We start from the raw sequence: 23624 nt of genomic DNA, 5'->3' as shown, positions 1-23624 counted from the left end.
AAAGAAATCTGCACATCTGATCAAATGACAACATTCGTTTGGGACAAGCGATGTCACAGAGCTATTCACAAGGGTTTGGGGGAAAGACTAAAAGTCAATCTGCTAAAAGAACACAACAGATTAGGTAAATTTATTCATCTGAATCACAACCTTACATCTTCCTTCTTGGTTTTCCATGAAGTACAGGAACCATAATTTTGGTTCGGCTAAAACTAGCATGGAACTCACCTGTCGTGTGACCACTGGCAGGAGAGACCAGGCAGGTGGAGGCTCGCTCTCATTCTCTGTCCCTTTGCCTGGCTCCCAATATCACTCTTAACACTTTCTGTAGCTATATGTTCCTCCTTTTTCTATGAAGGCTACTCCCACAGCTGGGAAAGAGAATTCTAGGACAGAGTTTCAGGCAACAGAAATCTTTTCTTAAAATTTTTTCTGTAATAAGGATTTTGAGAAGTTTAGTGACCCCTAGGTCATATCCAGCAATAAAGACTCCTAGAAATAAAAAGGGGACCAAACCATTCTTACATCCCATAAATATTTACTGAACACATACCATTTACTGCTGTTCTAGGCAGTGGGAATACAGTGAAGCCCCTTTTCCAAACAGACAACTCTCTGGGCAATGCAGAGGTTTCGCTCAAAAACATAACAGCAGTCTAGGGCATCCTGCTACAGACTTTTGAAACATTAATGATACTAGAGAAAAAGAAAAAGATCCTTCACATAATGAATTATAAGGAACAGAAGGAAGTGTAGGATATATATATATATATGCTTTTTAAAATGCTTTTTAAAAACTGCATGTATAAACTGCCACTATTGAAAATGCATTCAAGCTACTAGATGGATCCTGAATTCCTAGAACAGTGCTAGTACTTAGAAAGCCCTTAATAAATATTAGTTAAATGACATGGAAAGGAACTAGTTAAATAACAGTAAATTTAGTTAACATGTTAACTAAACTAGTTAAAAATTAGTTAAATAAATGCAACAGTGACATGTTACACTGAACAGAATTCCAAGTGAGGCAGGAAAGTAGCTATTATCCTGATTTAACTAAAGCAGTGAGGTCACCTCTGCTGTCTGTGTTCTAAATGCTCCTTTGCAGAAGGACATATGCAGGTATCTGACTTTTCAATACTTTTAAAACCAGACCATAATGCTTGTTTGTGCAATGGTATTTTGTAAAACCATGAAATCAAAGTCATTCACAAATTGTGCTCAGGTTAATTCAGAGATCCTTGTGCTCAGAGGCTGCCTACACATATGGACTGCCTTTCCAAAGAAGATCTTCGGAACCTTTTTATTTTATGAATATCTGAGAAGAATTTGTGCTTAACGGGGAACTCTGCTCAATGTTATGTGGCAGCCTGGATAGGAGGGGAGTCTGGGGGAGAATGCACACATGTACATGTATGGCGGAGTCCCTTTGCAGTCCACCTGAAACTTTCACATTGTTAACTGACTATACTCCAGTACAAAATAAAAAGTTAAAAAAACGCACAAGATCATTAAAGAAAAAAAAAATTCATGCTTAACTACATGCATTAATTAGAAATTCCTATGACAAAATGAATCTGGTAACCAAAGTGTTTTGTTCTTCTTTGTCCAAGTCATTATATCCTCTAGTTTATAGACAACTCCTATTTTCTCACTGTGGAGAGAAAATTAGCATATTCAAGTACCCTTCCGTGGCCCTGTCCCTTGAGAGGAGCTTTACCTGCATAATGTACCGGAATCTCTATCTTTGGCCCAATGACATAGTGCCCCTCCTCCAAGCTGTGGGCGGTGATGGTGGTCCACTGACGACACGAGTGGATCAGAAGGTAGTCATTGTCCCGCAGCCCTTCTACGCACTCTCCTGAAAACAAATTTTATAAGAAACTTAGAATTAGCATCTGCTTACTCCATTCTCTGCAACACAATTTCATTAGTTGTAAGTTCACTAATGGAGAAGTTGACAGCTCATCCCAAGATGAGATAAAGTCCACTTTTGAATCAGCAATTTAAAAAAAGGCATTCCATGCCAAGTTGACAACTATACACAGGATTCCATAAAAATGTTTCCCATTTATCTGCAAAGAGATTTTTAAATACCTCATTCTATCCTAGTGGTATTTCAACAATAATATAATAAAATAAAAATATACTGAGTGCCAACAATATCCTGAGCACATCTAATTAAATGTTTTATATATATTATTTCAATGTAATAGAAGAACATTATGAGGCAGGTATTGTTCCTTCTTTATAGACAAGAAAAATGAAGGTTCAGAATGTTAAGTATAGGGGTTTCCCTGGTGGCTCAGTGGTAAAGAATCCACCTGCCATTGCATGGAAGACATGGGTTCAATTCCTGACCTGGGAAGATCCCACTTGCCTCAGAGCAACTGAACCCACGAGCCACAACTACTGAGCCTGGTCTCTAGAGGCTGGGGAGCCACAACAACTGCACCTTCGTGCTTCACCTACTGAAGTCCACCTGGCCTGGACCCCATGCTCCACAACAACAGAAGCCACCGCAGTGAGAAGCCCACACGCCACAACTACAGAGTAGCCCCAGCTCTCTGCAGCTAGAGAAAAGCCCATGCAGTAACGAAGACCGAGCTCAGACGTGATAAATACATAAACAAAATTATTTTTAAAAACAGAAATGTATAGTCTAAGTGCACAGATTTAATAAGCAGAAAGGTGCGGATTCAAGCCTAGGTCAGATTCCAAAGCTTATGCTTTTTTTTTTTTCTTGGGTACACCATGGCTCATGGGACCCTAGTTCCCTAAACCAGGAGTGGAACTCAGGCCTTTGTCTGTGAAACCATAAAGTCCCAACCGCTGGACTGCCAGGGAATGTGCCCAGTACAGTACTAAAACATGTAAAGTTTGAAAGGAGATTATAAGCATTTAATCTCAAGTACTGTTTCAACAGAGAGAAATTTAGTTTTTTATTTTTGGTACTTATATTGTAGTGATTAAATTTCTCTCTGTTGAAACAGTACTTGAGATTAAATGCTTATAATCTCCTTTCAAACTTTACATGTTTTAGTACTGTACTGGTACAAAAACAGACACATAAATCAATGGAACAGAACAGAAAGCCTAGAAATAAACCCACACACTTATGGTTAATTAATCTACAACAAAGGAGGCAAGAATACACAATAGAGAAAAACACAGTCTCTATAGCAAGTGTTTCTGGGAAAACTGGCCAGTTCTATGTAAAGGAATAAAATTAAAACATTCTTCAACATCATATACAAAAATAAACGCAAAATGGATTAGAGACCTAATTGTAAGACCATGTAACTCTCAAACTCTTAGAGGAAAAGAAAACATTGGCAGAATCCTTTTTGATATAAGTTGCAGCAATATTTTATTGGATCTGCTTCCTAGACTAATAGAAATAAAAGCAAAAATAAACAGATGGAATCTAATCAAACTTAAGAACTTTTACACAGCAAAGGAAGCCAGAAAGAAAATGAAAAGACAACTTACAAAATGAGAGAAAATATTCACAATGTGATGGACAAGGGATTAACTTACAAAATATACAAACAGCTCACATAGTTCCATAACAAAAAAACAACCCAATTAAAAAATGGGCAGATCAAAATAGACGTTTCTCCAAAGAAGACATACAGATGGCCAACAGGCACAGGAAAGAATCAACATCACTATTCAGTTCAGTTCAGTAGCTCAGTTGTGTCTGACTCTTTGCTACCCCATTATTCACAGCATGCCAGGCTTCCCTGTCCATCACCAACTCCTGGAGCTCACTCAAACTCATGTCCATCGAGTCGGTGATACCATCCAGCCATCTCATCCTCTGCTGTCCCCTTCTCCTCCTTTCCACAATCCCTCCCAGCATCAGGGTCTTTTCCAATGAGTCAACTCTTCGCATGAGGTGGCCAAAGTATTGGAGTTTCAGCTTCAACATGAGTCCTTCCAATGAACACCCAGGACTGATCTCCTTTAGAATGGACTGGTTGGATCTCCTTGCAGTCCAAGGGACTCTCAAGAGTCTTCTCCAACACCACAGTTCAAAAGCATCAATTCTTCGGCGCTCAGCCTTCTTCACAGTCCAACTCTCACATCCATACATGACCACTGGAAAAACCATACGCTTGACTAGACGGACTTTTGTTGTCAAAGTAATATCTCTGCTTTTGAATATGCTATCTAGGTTGGTCATAACTTTCCTTCCAAGGAGGAAGCGTCTTTTAATTTCATGGCTACAATCACCATCTGAAGTGATTTTGGAGCCCCCCAAAATAAAGTCTGACACCGTTTCCACTGTTTCCCCATCTATTTCCCATGAAGTGATGGGACCGGATGCCATGATCTTCGTTTTCTGAATGTTGAGCTTTAACCCAATTTTTTCACTCTCCACTTTCACTTTCATCAAGAGGCTTTTTAGTTCTCTGCACTTTCTGCCATAAGGGTGGTGTCATCTGTATATCTGAGGTTATTGATATTTCTCCCAGCAATCTTGATTCCAGCTTGTGCTTCTTCCAGCCCAGCATTTCTCATGATATACTCTGCATATAAGTTAAATAAGCAGGGTGACAATATACAGCCTTGACGTACTCCTTTTCCTATTTGGAACCAGTCTGTTGTTCCATGAACAGTTCTAACTGTTGCTTCCTGACCGGCATACAGGTTTCTCAAGACTCAGGTCAGGTGGTCTGGTATTCCCATCTCTTTCAGAATTTTCCACAGTTTATTGTGATCCACACAGTCAAAGGTTCTGGCATAGTTAATAAAGCAGAAATAGATGCTTTTCTGGAACTCTCTTGCTTTTTCCATGATCCAGAGGATATTGGCAATTTGATCTCTGGTTCCTCTGCCTTTTCTAAAACCAGCTTGAACATCTGGAAGTTCATGGTTCACATCCACTGGAGAACGAAATGGCAAACCACTTCAGTATTCTTGCCTTGAGAACCCCATGAAGAGTATGAAAAGACAAAATGATAGGGTACTGAAAGGGGAACTCCCCGGGTTGGTAGGTGCCCAATATGCTACTGGAGATCAGTGGAGAAATAACTCCAGAAAGAATGAAGGGATGGAGCCAAAGCAAAAACAATACCCAGTTGTCGATGTGACTGGTGATAGAAGCAAGGTCCAATGCTGTAAGGAGCAATATTGAATAGGAACCTGGAATGTTTGGTCCATGAATCAAGGCAAATTGGAAGTAGTCAGACAGGAGATGGCAAGAGTGAATGTCAACATTCTAGGAATCAGTGAACTGAAATGGACTGGAATGGGTGAATTTAACTCAGATGACCATTATATCTACTATTCTGTGGGCAAGAATCCCTTAGAAGAAATGGAGTAGCCAACATGGTCAACAAAAGAGCCCGAAATTCAGTACTTGGATGCAATCTCAAAAACGACAGAATGATCTCTGTTCTTTTCCAAGGTAAACCATTCAATATCATGGTAATCCAAGCCTATGCCCCAACCAGGAACTCTGAAGAAGCTGAAGTTGAATGGTTCTATGAAGACCTACAAGACCTTTTAGAACTAACACCCAAAAAAGATATCCTTTTCATTATAGGGGACTGGAATGCAAAAGTAGGAAGTCAAGAGATACCTGGAGTAACAGGCAAATTTTGCCGTGGAGTACAGAATGAAGCAGGGCAAAGGCTAATAGAGTTTTCCCAAGAGTACGCACTGGTCATAGCAAACACTCTCTCCCAACAAAACAAGAGGAGACTCTACACATGGACATCACAAGATGGTCAACACTGAAATCAGATTGATTATATTCTTTGCAGCCAAAGATTGAGAAGCTCTATACATTCAGCAAAAACAAGACCGGGAGCTGACTGTGGCTCAGATCATGAACTCCTTATTGCCAAATTCAGACTTAAATTGAAGAAAGTGGGGAAAACCACTAGACCATTCAGGTATGACCTAAATCAAATCCCTTATGATTATACAGTGGAAGTGAGAAATAGATTTTAGGGACTAGATCTGATAGACAGAGTGCCTGATGAACTATGGATGGAGGTTCGTGACACTGTACAGGAGACAGGGATCAAGACCATCCCCATAGAAAAGAAATGCACAAAAGCAAAATGGCTGTCTGAGGAGGCCTTACAAATAGCTGTGAAAAGAAGAGAAGTGAAAAGCAAAGGAGAGAAGAAAAGATATAAGCATCTGAATGCAGAGTTCCAAAGAACAGCAAGGAGAGATAAGAAAGCCTTCCTCAGTGATCAATGCAAAGAAACAGAGGAAAACAACAGAATGGGAAAGACTAGAGATCTCTTCCAGAAAATTAGAGATACCAAGGGAACATTTCATGCAAAGATGGGCTCGATAAAGGACAGAAATGGTATGGACCTAACAGAAGCAGAGATATTAAGAAGAGGTGGCAAGAATACACAGAAGAACTGTACAAAAAGCTTCACGACCAAGATAATCACGATCGTGTGATCACTGACCTAGAGCCAGACATCCTGGAATGTGAAGTCAAGTGGGCCTTAGAAAGCATCACTATGAACAAAGCTAGTGGAGGTCATGGAATTCCAGTTGAGCTATTTCACTAATTATTGGAGAAATACAAATCAAAACGACAATGAAGTACTACTCACTTCACACCAATCAGAATAACCATCATCAAAAAGTTTACAAACAATAAATGCTGGAGAAGGTATGGAGAAAAGGGAACCCTCCTAAACTGTCGGGAATGTAAACTGTTACAGCCAGGATGGAGAACAGTCAAGAGGTTCCTTAAAGAACTAAAAACAGAGTTACCTTATGATCCAGCAATCCCATCCCTGGGCAAATATCAGGAAAAGACAAAGCTGTAATTTGAAAAGATACATGCACCCTAATGTTCACTGCAGCCCGATTTACAATAGCTAACATATGGAAGTAGCCTAAATGTCCACTGAGAGACGAAAGGATAAAGAAGATGTGGGATATGTATACAATGGAGTATTACTCAGCCATAAAAAAAGAATGAAATAATGCCTTTTGTAGCCATATGGATGGGCTTAGACATTATCATACTATGGAATAACTCAAAGAAAGACAAATATCATATGGTATCACTTTCGTTTGGAATCTAAAACTATGATACAAATGAACTTATTTCCAAAATAGAGACTCACAGGCATAGAAAACAAAATTATGTTTATCAAAGGGGAAAGGTGAGGGAGAAGGGTAAATTAAGAGTTCAGAATTAACGGATATACACTACTCAATATAAAAAAGAAAAACAGCACTGGGGGCTATATTCAAAATATCATAATAATCAATAATGGAAAAGAACCTGAAAAAGAATATAAATGTAACTGAATATATGTAACTTTTTCTGGAACTCTCTTGCTTTTTCAGTGATCCAACAAATGTTGGAAATTTGATCTCTGGTTCCTCTCTGCCTTTTCTAAATCCAGCTTGAACATCTGGAAGTTCATGGTTCACGTACTGTTGAAGCCTGGCTTGGAGAATTTTGAGCATTACTTTGCTGGCATGTGAGATGAATGTGACGAACTGACTCATTGGAAAAGACCCTGATAGTGGCAAAGATTGAAGGTGGGAGAAGGGGAGGACAGAGGATGAAATGGTTGGATGGCATCACCAACTCAATGGACATGAGTTTGAGTAAGCTCCTGGAGTTGGTGATGGACAGGGAAGCCTGGTATGCTGCACTCCATGGGGCTGCAAAAAGTCGGACACAACTGAGCAATTGAACTGAACTGAGAGCAATTGTGCAGTAGTTTGCACATTCTTTGGCATTGCCTTTCTTTGGGATTGAAATGAAAACTGACCTTTTCCAGTCCTGTGGCCACTGCTGAGTTTTCCAAATTTGCTGGCATATTGAGTGCAGCACTTTCACAGCATCATCTTTTCTGATTTGAAATAGCTCAACTGGAATTCCATCACCTCCATTAGCTCTGTTTGTAGTGATGATTCTTAAAGCCCACTTGACTTCACATTCCAAAATGTCTGGCTCTACATGAGTGATCATACCATTGTGGTTATCTGGGTCATGAATATCTTTTTGTATAGTTCTTCTGTGTATTCTTGCCACTTGTTCTTATCTTCTGCTTCTGTTAGGTCCATACCATTTCTGTCCTTTATTGTGTCCATCTTTGCAAGAAATGTTCCCTTGGTATCTCTAACTTTCTTGAAGAGATCTCTAGGATTTCCCATTCTATTGTTTTCCTCTATTTCTTTGCACTGATCACTGAGGAAGGATTTATCTCTCCTTGCTATTCTTTGGAACTCTGCATGCAAATGGGAATACCTTTCCTTTTCTCCTTTACTTTTGGCTTCTCTTCCTTTCTCAGCTATTTGTAAGACTTCCTCAGACAACCATTTTGCCTTTTTGCATTTCTTTTTCTTGGGGATGATCTTGATCACTGCCTCCTGTACAGTGTCACGAAACTCCATTCGTAGTTCTTCAGGCACTCTATCAGATCTAATCCCTTGAATCTATTTGTCACTTCCACTGTATAATTGTAAGAGATTTGATTTAGGTCATACCCAAATGGTCGAGTGGTCTTCCCTACTTTCTTCAATTTAAGTCTGAATTTGGCAATAAAGCACTCATGATCTGAGCCACAATCAGCTCCTGGTCTTGTTTTTGCTGACTGTATAGAGCTTCTCCATCTTTGGCTGCAAAGAATATAATCAATCTGATTTTGGTGTTGACCATCTTGTGATGTCCATGTGTAGAGTCTTCTCTTACATTGTTGGAAGAGGGTGTTTGCTATGACCAGTGCATTCTCTTGGCAAAACTCTGTTAGCCTTTGCCCTGCTTCATTCTGTACTCTACAGCAAAATTTGCCTATTACTCCAGGTGTTTCTTGACTTCCTACTTTTGCATTCCAGTCGCCTATAATGAAAAGGACATCTCTCTTGGGTGTTAGTTCTAAAAGGTCTTGTGGGTCTTCACAGAACTGTTCTACTTCAGCTTCTTCAGTATTAGTGGTTGGGGCATAGACTTGGATTACTGTGATACTGAATGGTTTTGCCTTGGAAACGAACAGAGATCATTCTGTCGTTTTTGAGATTGCACCCAAGTACTGAATTTTGGACTCTTTTGTTGACTGTGAGGACTACTCCATTTCTTCTAAGGGATTCTTGCCCACAGTAGTAGATATAATGGTCATCTGAGTTATATTCGTCCATTCCAGTACATTTTAGTTCATTGATTTCTAAAATGTCGATGTTCACACTTGCCATCTCCTGTTTGACCACTTCTAATTTACGTTGATTTATGGACCAAACATTCTGGGTTCCTATGCAATATTGCTCTTTACAGCATTGGACTTTACTTCCATCACCAGTTACATCCACAACTGGGCATTGTTTCGCTTTGGCTCCGTCTCTTCATTCTTTCTGGTGTTATTTCTACATTCAGAAAAACTCAACATTCAGAAAACTAAAATCATGGCATCTGGTGCCATCACTTCATGCCAAATAGATGGGGAAAAAATGGAAACAGTGAGAGTTTTTTCAGGGGGACTCCAAAATCACTGCAAATGGTGACTGTAGCCATGAAATTAAAAGGTGCTTGTTCCTTTGAAGAAAAGCTATGACCAACATAGACAGCATATTAAAAAGCAGAGACAATACTTTGCCAACAAAGGTCTATCTAGTCAAAGCTATGGTTTTTCCAATAGTCATGCATGGATGTGACAGGTGGACCATAAAGAAAGCTGAGCACTGAAGAATTGATGCTTTTGAACTGTGGTATTGGAGAAGACTCTTGAGAGTCCCTTGGACTACAAGGAGATCAAACCAGTCAATCCTAAACGAATTCAGCCCTGCACTGGAAGGACTGATGCTGAAGCTGAAGCTCCAATACTTTGGCCACCTGATGCAAAGAACTGACTCATTGGAAAAGACCCTGATGCTGGGAAAGATTGAAGGCAGAAGGAGAAGGGGACAGCAGAGGATAAGATGGTTGGATGGCATCACCGACTAGATGGACATGAGTTTCAGTAAGCTTTGGGAGTTGGTGATGGACAGGGAAGCCTGGCATGCTGCAGTCCATGGAGTTGCAAAGAGTCGGATATGACTTAGCAACTGAATTGAGTTGATACGTAACTGTAACTACAACTGAAAGTAACACAACACTGTAAATCAACTATACTTCAATAAAACAATAAAACAAAATTTTATGTTTTGCCAATTCTCTCTGGCCTCCCACTAAATTTCCCAATCAATTGAAAATAATGAAACTTTGTAACATACAATGAAATTTTTGATTTTAATATTTTATAAAGTAACTTTTCAGCATTTGCCCCAATAACAAACTATTTCAAATGAGAAACCTATCCCCTGAAACTTAAAAAATGTTTTTTCCTAGATATTAAAATAATCCATCCCCCACTAACCCTGGTTTACAATTTTCCAATGGTCAAAAAAATGACCCAACAAAAACAATAGCAACCTGAAAGGACTAATTTCTTTATACAGAAAATAATATGCCTTCCTTATTTTTGACATTATATCAAGATGTCAAAATATATTAAATATATTTATATTTATATATCTGAATAAATGAATTATTATTGATTTCACTGTGTGTTCTGAAATGGCATTCATAGACTTTTCAAAAATTCTTAAAAGTGTCAATATGTTTTCAGTAAATAAAGTAGAGGAAGCTGTAATGATCAACTCGGTTATCAGAGTAATAAATAGTGGGAGGATGGTGGTTCATAAAGCCACCACCAGGGACCACTGGTACTCATGAACCCTCTGCATCCCTCAAGCGTGAAAGAAAGCAGGAAAGAAAGATCTGGAATGGCTGCACCAAAGGAGAAATTAAGCAGCCTTCTAGGTGCTCCCCATTAGGAGGCAGGATGGTAGGAAGGGCATATACCCAGGAGGCAGGTGTTACAAGTTTGCACTTTAGGTACAGCAGACCTGGTCAAGCCCGAGCCCTGCCACCGCCACTGTATGGTCCTGGGCAGGAACCTCCTCTTTACTGTGAGATGGGGAAACAATGGTCCCTGCTTCACAGAGCAGCTGTGAAGACGTGCGATGACAGTGATGGAAAGGTGCAGCACACGTCTGACCATGTTAGAAACAATCAGTAAAGGTCAGCTATTAATTATATTGGAAGCTTTTTCTCCCTAAAACTCAGTCCTCACATAAGCATTGTAATTTAGGGCCTATGAATCTTCCCCAGGTGAGGAAACGACCTTTAGAGCAGTCAAGAAGCTTGTCCTTTTCTCATAAGTGGCAGAAAACTCACTCCATGGTCCCACTCTCTACTCTGCTCTTCCAATACCACAGTCCTTTGCCTTTAAAAACCACCAATGACAACCCAAGAAACAGGGAGACCCTGACCTTCGGCCTCAAGTCTCACTCCTTGACTCAACCTGTAAGACAGGCTCTACTCCGGAGTGCTTGAGATGCAGAAGCAAACAAAACAAATGGCCCTGCCCTAAGGATGCTCAGGAATCCAACAGGAAGGCGACAGACAGGACCATTAACGCAAATGAATGATTAAATTATGAATTACAAAGTAAAGGCACCATGGGAAAAGGGTAAGAGATCAGGAACATACAAGAAAGAAGAGTCACTTGCAAGTTTGTCATTTTGAGATATTTCTCATTTATTTACCCAACAACATGTATTTATTTTGCCTTTTTAAAAAAACAGCTGGAGAGGCAGCCTTGCAAGCATGACTGAGGGGATGAAAAAGCTTGAGGAAAGTGTAAAAAGTACATTATTCTTTAGTCAGTAAGAAAAAAAAAAAAAAAAAAACAGAGGCCATTTGAAATTTCAGGGAAGACAAAAAACCTAGATAAGAAAGCTTTGTCCAAACATGATGAAAATAATAAAGAGGTAGGATTTTAAGCAAAAATCCCAAAACAACGACACTAAAAAACAAACCACCCCCTGACCTGATTTACGGAGTTATAAATGATATTCAAAGAACTGTACATATTTAATGTGTACAATATGATGACCAACAAACACTTGAGAATTTTTTATGCACAAAGCAACTGGGGAGCTGGGGAGTGAGCAAAAATATAAAGAAGACCTTGCCCCTCATTCTCCTGGGTGAGATACGTTCTCGTAATTTCATGTAAGGCAGGATGGGATGAACACTATTGCAAGAGGAATAAGATACTGAGAGTGGAGGTGGGGACTTTAGCAGAGAGGATCAAGAAAATGCTAACGGGGAATATACAGCATTTGGGTTGATTCTTCTGTGATGGATAAGTTGGGCTTAAATGAGGGTGGAATAGGGAGCCACTGAAGAGTTTTGGATTGTCAAAATTCTGCTTTAGGAAAATTAATGTGGTGGTACTATAAAAAAAATGGGCTTCCCTGATGGCTCAGTGGTAGAGGATCCGCCTACCAGTTCAGGAGACGTGGGTTCTATCCCTGGGTTGGGAAGATCCCCGGAGAAGGAAATGGCAACCCACTCCAGTATTCTCGCCTGGGAAATCCCATGGACAGAAGAGCCTGGTGGGGCTACAGTCCATGGAGTCGCAAAAGAGGCGAACCCGACTTAGCAACTAAACAACAACTATGTATAAAAGATCGATGAGGGAGGAGAAACCAGAGCCATGGGGTGTGTGCAGGAAACTCAGAAGGAAAACACAGTGCCATTCAGGGAAAAGAGAAAATGTCATTTTCTGCAACTAAATTGTTGTATCATAAAAACGGTTTTAATTTTATTCCACAGTGGGCTCTAAAGAGGCAGCCAAGAAGCAACTGCAGTGAAGTTAGTCAGAAAATTTAACGTGAAATTCTCCCGCTTGTTGATGCAGTAAACACTCTATCAAGAGGATTCAGAATGATTGCTGAAGCCATAAAGTGGTAAGAAACCAATGCCTATTTTTCAGCTTATGTCTTTTTCATTTTTTAAAACAACTGAACCAAGTGCCTGCTTGAGGCAAAATAAGTCTCACAAAAATTGTCTAGAAAAAAAAAGCTTAATATAATCACTTAAAATATCCTTGGGCAGGTCACTAATAGAGACACTATTTAAATGAATTCATGAAGTAAACATTTTTTGGTGCTATAATTATCCTGTTGCTTAAGTACTATGTATAACATGCTAAAACTTACATATTTAGCTCAAAGATGTAGTAAAAAGAACTCTCAAAGAACTGTGTGTTAAATTCCAAAATACGTTAGTGCCATCCTGAAATTTCCCCACATCTGGATATACTTATAAATATTTGACTGGTTTGACCTTGATTCTCAAGTCTCACAACCTGTTAAAATCATTTCTCATGTTAGGGGAACATAAATCTATGAATTCTTTAAAGTCAGTCCACTTAAAAAAAACCAATCTCAAAATTTAAAATAAATATTTATAATCTGGACGTACACAAACTGTGTTCCTTTATCTGTTTGACCAACATAATCTCCTGATTCACCTTTCTGATGTCTCCGTCTTACCTGCTCCTAGTTTTCACCCCTTTACATCCATCTATATTAATTGTAATTATAGGAGTTAATCAAGGTTCCCGAATGGCTTCCCAGGTGGTACTAGTGGTAAAGAATCTGCCTGGTAATGCAGATTCACAAGAGACACGGGTTCAATCCCTGGGTCAGGGAGATCCCCTGGAGAAGGGCATGGGAACCCCTCCATTCTTTTCTGGAGAATCCCATGGACAGAGGAGCCTCACGTGGTCCACGGGGCCATGAAGAGTTGGACACGACTGAATGACTGAAACACACACAATCAAGGTTCCACCCTTAGCCTGTTCACCTTTTCTCTCTCCTTTACAATCGTATACATCTCTCAATGGTCCCATTAGTTATGGACAACTCTCGAATCCATGCTACCGGTCACTAACTTCTCTTCCGAGCTCAGAGTCCAGACTTTACCTTCTGCATACTTCTGCCATGCTATTCATTCAGGCATCACACATTTATTCAATACTTATCCAGGACCAGCTATGTTTTAGGACCTAGAGATACGGCAGTGAACCAAGTATCTGCTCTCATAGATCTAACCTCTTGACTGGGGTTTCAATCCTCTATTCTTCACTTTTTCAATGTATTGAAATATTGCTGCAGACGACACTTTCGAAAGAACACAGCACTGCTCATCTTCTTCTTCGACTCCCATCTGCCTTCAGAGGTTCCCAGCCACAAGGAGGCCTTAATTCCATGGCCCAGTACTCAAGGCTCCCATGATCTAGTTCTGAAGAGTCTCTCGCCTTACGTTCCCCACATCATATACTGGAGCGCAAAAAACAGTTCTCTGGGCCACATACACATGGCACTTTCATACATCTGGGCCCTCTTCTCACTTTCTTTCATTTTCCTGCAATGAAATGCCTTATATTTGAATTTATCTCCCAATCCCTATTTACTCATGACTCATCTTACTGGGTCTTGATAGACCAGCTCTATGAATGTTTTCCTGCTTTGAATATCAGTATTTTTCACTTAAACTGTACTAATTTTGTAACTTTTTTGCTTATCATCTATCCTAATTTATAAATTTTAGAGCTATGAGCACAAGAAATTTAGATTGACTGTTTAGTGTTCATATATATTTAAGTGACATAATAAAAAATTAACACTATGAAAATTACAAGCATTTCTTCCCTTCTAAAACCAGTCTTTACATTTATCAAGTTTGAGAACTGTGAAAGTGTTAGTCACTCAGTTGTGTCTGACTCTTTGTGACCCATGGACTGCAGACTGCCAGGCTCCTCCACCCACGGGATTCTCCAGGCAAAAGTACTGAAGTGGGTTGCCATTCCCTTCTTCAGGGGATCTTCCCGACCCAGGGATCAAACCCACGTCTCCCATATTGCAGGCAGATTCTTTACTGTCTGAGCCACCAGGGAAACCCCTTGAGAACCATGGGGATAAGGAACAGACATTCAAGACCGTACATGCTGTTGGATGCTGCTGCTGCTACTGCTAAGTCGCGTCAATCGTGTCCGACTCTGTGCGACCCCATAGATGGCAGCCCACCAGGCTCCCCCATCCCTGGGATTCTCCAGGCAAGAATACCGGAGTGGGTTGCCATTTCCTTCTCCAATGCATGAGATCCTCTCTAAACCATCTGGTTCTACCAGCATCCACAACAATGCAATGAAACAGCCCGGATTCACTGCCCTCATGTTTTTTTTTTTTGTTTTTTAACTGAGGTATAACTGACACAACATGGTGTAAGTTTTAGGCATAAATACTAACAATCTGATTTAAAAATACCACAAAATCACCATAAGTTGTTCAGTTCACATTCACCACTATACACAGTTGCTATTTTTTTCCTAAGAGACTTCCAAGATCCACTCTCCCAGCTACTTTCACCTGTGCAATACAATTATACTAAGTAGAGTCGCCATGCTGTACATCGCATTCTCGTGACTTAGTCATTTTCTAACTGGAGACTCGTGCCTTTGGCTCCCACCTGCCCCTTCACCCATTTTGCCCACCACCCTCAGCCCCCACCTCAGGCAACCGCCTTTCTTGTTTCGCTTTTTAAGTATTCTATAGTAACTTTTCGGAGAAGGCAATGGCACCCCACTCCAGTACTCTTGCCTGGAAAATCCCATGGATGGAGGCGCCTGGAAGGCTGCAGTCCATGGGGTCGCTGAGGGTCGGACACGACTGAGCGATGTCACTTTCACTTTTCACTTTCATGCATTGGAGGAGGAAATGGCAACCCACTCCAGTGTTCTTGCCTGGAGAATCCCAGGGACGGGGGAGCCTGGTGGGCTGCCGTCTATGGGGTCGCACAGAGTCGGACACGACTGAAGAGACTTAGCAGCAGCACAGTAACTTTTAACTTAGGCTATTCTCCCCAACGTTGAACCTTGTAGGTTTCTGTTTTTGTTTTTTAATGCTTTCTATTTTAGCTTTGTCTGAACTGTAATGAAATTCATTACAGCTGAATGTGTCTGAGTAAGTGTATAACTGCTGTACCTTTATACATGAATTACTCAGAATGTGTCTGAATCAGCTCAAGTCCTCGTGTCTGCACAGCAGAATCCAAATTTCTTTGAAATGCTTTATTTTTAAACATGAAATATGACTGTACTCAGATGACAACTGATAATGTTTTGATATTAAACCTGTTAACTTACTGCGGATGAGTTCTGTATTAAGGTTGAGTGGAATGCATAAAAGAAAGTAAATACGGTGTTATTTATTTATTTTTGCTGTTCTCATGTCACATGGAACAAATGAGTGACTCACTCACTTCTCTAAGCTGTGTTGTAATTTTGGCAGCTAGTAAATTAAAGTGTTTTTTTATTTTCCACATTTGTGTCTTTATTCTTGGTGCAGCATTTCACACCAGAGTAACAGGCTCTATCCCCACAGAAGGCATATATTGTTAATCCTTTAAGTCCTGACTCTGCTTTGCTTTAAAAATAATATATCGTCTTAATGGGGCTTCCCTGGTGGCTCACTGGCAAGAACCTGCCTGCCAATACAGGAGGCATGAGTTCAGTCTCTGGGTGGGGAAGACCCCCTAGAGGAGGGCATGGCAACCCACTCCAGTATTCTTGCCTGAAGAATCCCATGGACAGAGAAGCCTGGGGGACTCCAGTCCCTGAGGTCACAAAGAGTTGGATATGACTGAGCAACTAACAGTACACCACTTGACTATGGTCTTATATTGCTACTTATTTTTCTCTTGTAAAGTATCATTTTAGCTTGATTTCCTCTCAGGACATAAGTAGCACCCTGTCTGGGGTGGGTACTCCCAATATCTGTTGACTGACTAATAAGGCCCCACTAAAATAATCTGATTTGTTAATACATATGTACTGTGAATGAGGTTTACTGAATTGGGTATTCTTTAAATCTGTTTTAGACACAGACTGTTAATGTCATAGCTAACTCTATCAACAATGGGTAAATTGAAATATTCTACATGTTTTTCTTACTACAAATCTAACTTAACAGCTGTACACTGCTTTATTTTACCAATGTTAAAAGGAAAGCTAGTCGAGTGATAATACTGTACATATACTTCCTCCTTATTAATAGTCTTGCCTAATTTTAATTATGTATTTACTTGACCTTAAAATCCTTTTCATGCATAAAGGAAACCTACTGAATTAACTATTCAAAGCACTGCATTTCTCTCCCTAAACATTTTAAAAAATACCTTTGATGTCAGGAGCTGATTACCAGGCAGGTTTCTTTTTCGTTCCCACTCCCCTTGCAGTTAAGTGGTGTCACGTCACTTAGTGCTCAGCCAACGTGTGGGAGCAGAAATGACATTTCCTACTTCCTGTCCTAACCCATGAAAACCGCCCACAAGCCATCCTTTATGCTCTTTCCTTGGCCACGGGCTGAATATTGATTCCCAGAAAGATCTTGGAACAAGCTGAAGATAGCCCAGCTGCCAGCAGTCTGGGTTCCTTAATTAATATAGAGCGGAAGAAACCACCTGCCCCCACCTGGTATTGATAAACCACCAATGATAGCTCAACATGGTCATTTTTCACTATTTAGCTCCCATACATTTAACTACCAGACGAAATGAAAGGTATTTACCTCCTTTTTTGGTCTTATATTTTGCAATAAGAAATAAGGAAAATTCTACCTTATCAGATTTCTCTTTGTATGTAAAATCTTAAAAAAAACAAAACAAAAACACCAAGTTATTATTTCAGGCTCATGGGAAGCTTTACATCTAGCACGATTGTCGACTTAACCATAATAAATTGTAGCTGTGTTTTTTTAAATTCACTTTTAACTTGGAAAGTGGCAGAGATTGCTAGAGACCCAATAATATCTCTGGAGAAGGCAATGGCACCCCACTCCAGTACTCTTGCCTGGAAAATCCCATGGATGGAGGAGCCTGGTAGGCTGTAGTCCATGGGGTCGCTAAGAGTAGGACACAACTGAGCGACTTCCCTTTCACTTTTCACTTTCATGCATTGGAGAAGGAAATGGCAACCCACTCCAGTGTTCTTGCCTGGAGAATCCCAGGGACGGGGGAGCCTGGTGGGCTGCCGCCTATGGGGTCGTACAGAGTCGGACGCGACTGAAGCGACTTAGCAGCCGCAGCAGCAGCAGCAATAATATCTCACTGACTCCCTGTCATCAGTAACACTCCCCTCGTAGGCACGTGGCTGCCCAGAATACTGTTCCCAGGCCCCACAGCAAGTAGGTGTAACTCTGTAACTAGGTTACAGCCAATGGGATGCAGTGCAACTAGTGGACGTAACTTCCAAGATAAATGTGCATTTAAAATCTTTAATACACCAGAAAATTCAGATTGCAGTTTATATTCAATGCTTTTAGTATATTCACAGAGTTGTGTAATCATCACCACCATCTAATTATAGAACATTTCTATCATCCCAAAAGAAATCTCAAATCCATTAACAATTAAGTCTCTACTCCCCACCCCAGGCTTAGGCAACCACTACTTTCTGTATCTATAAATTTACCTAATCTGGAAATTTCGTAGGAATGGAGGTATAAAATGTGTGAACTTTCGTGTCTGATTTCTTTCATTTGGCATGTTTCCGAGGTTCATCTATGTTGTAGCATGAATCAGTAGTTCATCCCTTTTAATGGCTGAATAATATCTGATTATATGGATATACTATTTTATTTATCCAGTCATCAGATGATGGCCATCTGGGCTGTTTACAATTTTGGCAATTATTGAATAATTCTGATAAGAACATCTGTATACAAGTTTTTGTATGGACATATGTTTTCATTTCTCTGAGATATATACCTGGGGTAGAATTGCTGGGTCATATGGTAACTGTATATCTAACTTTTGAGAACTCCCTGACCTTTTCCCCAAATCGGCCACACCATTTTACATTCCCTCTAGCAATGAATGAGAGTTCCAATTATTCCACATACTCCAACACTTGCTATTATCCATCTTTAATTTAAATTATAAGCATCTTAGTGGGTGTGAAGTGGCTTTTGAACTGTGGTGTTGGAGAAGACTCTTGGGAATCACTTGGACTGCAAGCAGATCAAACCAATCTAAAGGAAATCAAATTTCCCCAATGCTAAAGGAAAAATCAACCCTGAATATTCATTGGAAGGACTGATGCTGAAGCCCCAATACTTTGGCCACCAGATGCAAAGAGCCAACTCATGGGAAAAGACCCTGATGCTGGGAAAGATTGAAGGTAAAAGGGGAAGGGGGTGACAGAGAATGAGATGGTTGGATGGCATCACCAACTCAACGGACCTGAGTTTGAGCAAACTCAGGTAAAGGATAGGGTAGCCTGGTGTGCTGCCAGCCCATGGGGTTGCAAAGAGTTGGACACGACTAAGTGACTGAACAACAACTAACCCAGGATAGCTGAGATACAAATGAAAGGAATGATTTCAGTGAGCCCAGACTCTTGCATCTTCCCATACATAGTGCTAATTTCCTTAACATGGGATATCTGCTTTTCTTTAATTAACAATTATCTTTAAAGATTCAGACTACCTGCCCTTTGTTGCAAAATGTCTATATAACCTTGGTTCCTCCCCTTGCCTCCCAGCAGCAGTTCTCGCAGGGTTACTTGAGATACTGTCTCCAGGGCTTGAAGTCCTAAAAATTCCCACCAAATAAAATATAACTCTCAACTTTTAGGTTGAGACTATTTTTTAAATGATCAGGTAGTTAGCCTAAAAGTGATGTCCAGTTCCTTTACTGACTAGAAAGTATCAAACATTTAGAAAGAAGAAACAAATGCTTAGAACCATTAAATCTGAATCTATCTTTACTTTGAATGCATAGGCATGAAACAGCCAGGACCCTTGTCTCTTCAGCCAGATTATCACCTCTTCAGGCCCAACCAACATCATCTGTTTCTCTTCTGGTTTGCATTCCACAAAACCACTGTGGAACAGAATAAGTATATAACAAATGCTTTCTGAATGAACACTGTTGGGTAGAAATGTGTGAGCATTCAACATTAAATAATTCTAGGTATAAACGAAGCCCTAAGGTCTTATTCAGTATTTAAGCACCTGGAGGAAAGCTGAATATTTAGAAAGGCTGTTTTTTTTTCAAATCTCCTATTGATCTCTTCCGACTCTAAACCAAATCCACAAATCTACACTAAGATCCCCTCCTTAAATGAATACTCTGTTCAAAGGCCCCAAAACTGTAACCTTGGGTTCTAAACAACAGAAAGAGTTTTCACGTTTTATGCTTTACTGTGAAATCCCAAGAAGAACAGAAAGAAACAGAGATGAATTCAAACAAAGCACTAAGTGGTACGGGAATCAAAGAACTCCATGGTGAAATCTAAACAAAAAGGAATGTATGAAACAGAAGAGAAAGATGTTGAGAGGGACAGAGATTAAGGATATATTATTACCTCTTTTCAAACAAACCCTGGGGCAAAGGACTCCCTTTTCAACAGCAGATTTACCAGGAATAATACTCCTGCTGTAGGAAACAGAAGTATGCCTACTTAAATCTGAAACTTTATGCTCTGAAATACTGTACTTAATATTTAAAAGATAAGAATTCTATGTCAAGGGATTTTTAGAAAAACAGGTGAGCCATTGTAGTACCAGTATTTCTACAAACATTGACAATATGCTAAATCTCTTAGTACAGCGTCTGGCACATACCCTGGAATCACATTTCTGGCAGGTGAGGAAGATGGGAAAATGACACTTTGGCAATCCATTAAAAGGCAGAATATAGACAGTCCTCTCTGTAAGACTGATACTGCCCATGTGTCCTCCCACGTTAGACAGTGAACCCACGAGGATGCATTTGGTTGGCGCCATGTGCGTCTATCACATGGTGCGAGGCGACATTCACACCATAAGATGACACCGAGAACAAGCACTGGAGCAGGCAGGTGTCATCTCAGACTCTTTCAGGGACCAAACTCTCAGATGGGCAGGCAGGCAAAGGCCCAATCACCAGGCACATTCCTAGGACACTACTCCTTGCCCACAGCTCTTTGCTTCCATTAACTCAAATGAGTATATGATGATTCCAGACGCTAGAGGGAAGACAGTTCGGGATTTCAATAGCCTAAGATTCGGAGCCAGATTTAGGTTTGAACTGAGATTTGAATATTTCTTAACTATGTGACTCTGGGCTATTTAATATCTTTGAGTCTCAGAATTCTCATAGTTAAAATGATGGTAATAATTTACCAACAGAAGTCCCTGTTAGGAGGGACTTCTCTAGTGGTCCAGTGGTTAAGAATACACCTGCCAATCAAGGGACATGGGTTTGATGCCTGGTCTGGCAAGATCCCACAGCCATGGAGCAGCTAAGCCCGTGAGCCACAGCTACCAAAGCCTGAGAGCTCTAGGGCCCGTGGTCCACAACAGAAGAAGCCATGGCAAATGAGAAGTCTCCGCTTGCCGCAACTAGAGAAAGCCCACGGACAGCAACAAAGACCCAGCACAGCCAAAAATAAATAATAAATAAATAGGATAATAAAGAACTATAAAGAAAGTGATAAAGAAACCTGAGCACCAAAGAATTGTTGCTTTTGAACAGTGGTGTTGGAGAAGACTCTTGAGAATCCCTTGGACTGCAAGGAGATCCAACCAGTCCATCCTAAAGATCAGTCCTGAGTGTTCATCGGAAGGACTGATGTTGAAGCTGAAACTCCAAAATTCTGGCCACCTGATGTGAAGAGCTGACTCATTGGAAAAGACCCTGATGCTGGGAAAGATTGAAGGCAGGAGGACAAGGGGGCGACAGAGGATGAGATGGTTGGATGGCATCACTGACTCGCTGGACGTGAGTTTGAGTGAACTCCGGAAGTTGGTGATGGATAGGGAGGCCTGGCGTGCTGTGGTCCATGGGGTCGCAAAGAGTCTGACATAACTGAGCGACTGAATTGAAGATAACAAAATGCTAAAAACAATACTATAAGGAAGTTGGGATGAGTGGATGAGGATAAACATAAAGGACTCAGGATAGTACTGTATAGCTAGAAGGTTCGTGAATAATATGCCTTTGACTTATTTCCTTCCTCGGTGAGTTCCCTTTCTTTTACCAGCCAGGCTCAGCTACACAGTAGTTTCTTCCTCCAATGAGAAAATGCTCTGATAATTAATGTGTTATAATTTGCATTGTACGCTTCACATCAACTATTAAAATAAAGCCATGATTTTCACCAGGTATAAATGTCATGTTAAATCCAACTATTTTATTTCAAGAGGATAAATTGAGCTGTAAGTCACACTTAAAGGATTTTCACTGTCATTTTTAGTTTCAAATGTGGTTTAGAGTCCCTTGAGCTTTATTATGTGACAAAACAAACAAAATACTGAAGAATCAAACCAAAACCTATGATTTACTGCTATGGAAGTTATAAAAGAAGACACATTCTTAGAAAAATATCTGAGTTACATATTTGACAGTTTGTAGAATTTTCTCACATTAAGTCGATTTCCAAAAATCCTGCACAGCTATAAAAAGAAAACCAAACAAGATTTTGAAAAATAGAAACAAAACTCACACATACACCTGAAAATCTAATGTTTCCAGTGTCAACACACAAAACCACTGAATTTTAATATTCTCTGTACACATGAGAGAGGGTAACATACAAAAAGTGCAGCTGCCAGATAACATCCGAATGTCTACTTTTCCATCTGGGTTGCCTTTAAGGTGGAAGCAAGACAATGCTTTACCTCTACAAATCAGAACACATGTAATAAAAAACCTCAATGTGAAAGAACACCATATTAAATTACTGAAAATAAATGGCCAAAAGCTTTAAAAATATCAGATCACCCAATTTTATAGATAAGTCTATACAGATACTATAGGCCTAAAAGTATAGAGGCCTCTAATAGTAGAAAACAGAACTGGAAAACAAACCAAGAAAAAAAAAAAAACCCTTTCTTTAAAAAAAAAAAAAAAGGCAAAAAATCCAGAAGCCCCCTGACCCCCACCACTAAACCAGGAATTTACAGATATTAATGGGAAGACATCATCAATTAAGTCGGTTAGTTACATCCCCTAACCAACTATACTGTTCACAGATAAATTATAAATTATCTGAGGCAAAATGAAACAAGAAAAAAAAAATCACTTTGACATTTAATCCTCCATACACAGGGCCATTTCCTAAATGTGTAACCTGAGACATGGACTATTTAGCTGGCTTGAGGAAAGGCAAGATAAAGTTGCATGAGTTGTCAAGTGTTTTATGTACACATACACTTTTTAAAATTAAAAATCTACTTTAATGGATCAAAATTATGATGGCAATTATTCATAACAGTCATTATTAGTAAATGTTAAATTATGTTAAATTTAAATAACACTTGAAAGGTTTTCACACTGAAAGCACAGACTGGCTCAATCAATGAGGGGCTCCCCACAACCAACATCTATTCATGAGTCACCATGTGAATGTCACCAAATGACTCAGAATTTGGTCTAAAACTCTAAGCTTGACGAGCTGAACAGGAGACAACTAGAATGCAGTTCATCATATATAAATACATTTCTTTTCTTCAGACAAGGGCATACCTAATTAAAGAAATTTACCTGAATGATGTGGAGATAATAGAAATGAATACAAAAAAACCTTCTACCTCATCCCATTTTATGTTCCAGCTCTAAGAAACAAAGAAATAACTTTATAAATTATCCAGGGGACCAGTATCCAGAAATGTTATTCCATGAACTTAATAAATAGAGAATATTTTCTTCCATTTCAATATTTGTTTTTCTTCTAGATGCAAGAGAAATC

At 39.8% G+C, this 23624-nt stretch overlaps 1 protein-coding gene across 2 annotated transcripts in view; it reads right to left on the bottom strand.

The window, feature by feature from the left end:
* The window catches only part of GAREM1 (GRB2 associated regulator of MAPK1 subtype 1), a 236747-nt gene that overhangs the window by 154032 nt on the left and 59091 nt on the right, over nucleotides 1-23624 (bottom strand). For both annotated transcript variants that reach the window (XM_070778766.1, XM_070778767.1), the window contains exon 2: nucleotides 1721-1861. In XM_070778766.1, the coding sequence (XP_070634867.1) occupies nucleotides 1721-1861 (141 nt within the window). The remainder of the gene's footprint in view (nucleotides 1-1720; nucleotides 1862-23624) is intronic.

Source organism: Bos indicus, chromosome 24 (assembly GCF_029378745.1).
Source record: "Bos indicus isolate NIAB-ARS_2022 breed Sahiwal x Tharparkar chromosome 24, NIAB-ARS_B.indTharparkar_mat_pri_1.0, whole genome shotgun sequence".
NCBI lineage: Eukaryota > Metazoa > Chordata > Mammalia > Artiodactyla > Bovidae > Bos > Bos indicus.
The sequence above is the reverse complement of the archived record's forward strand: the minus strand, read 5'-3'. Positions and strand labels throughout refer to the sequence as shown.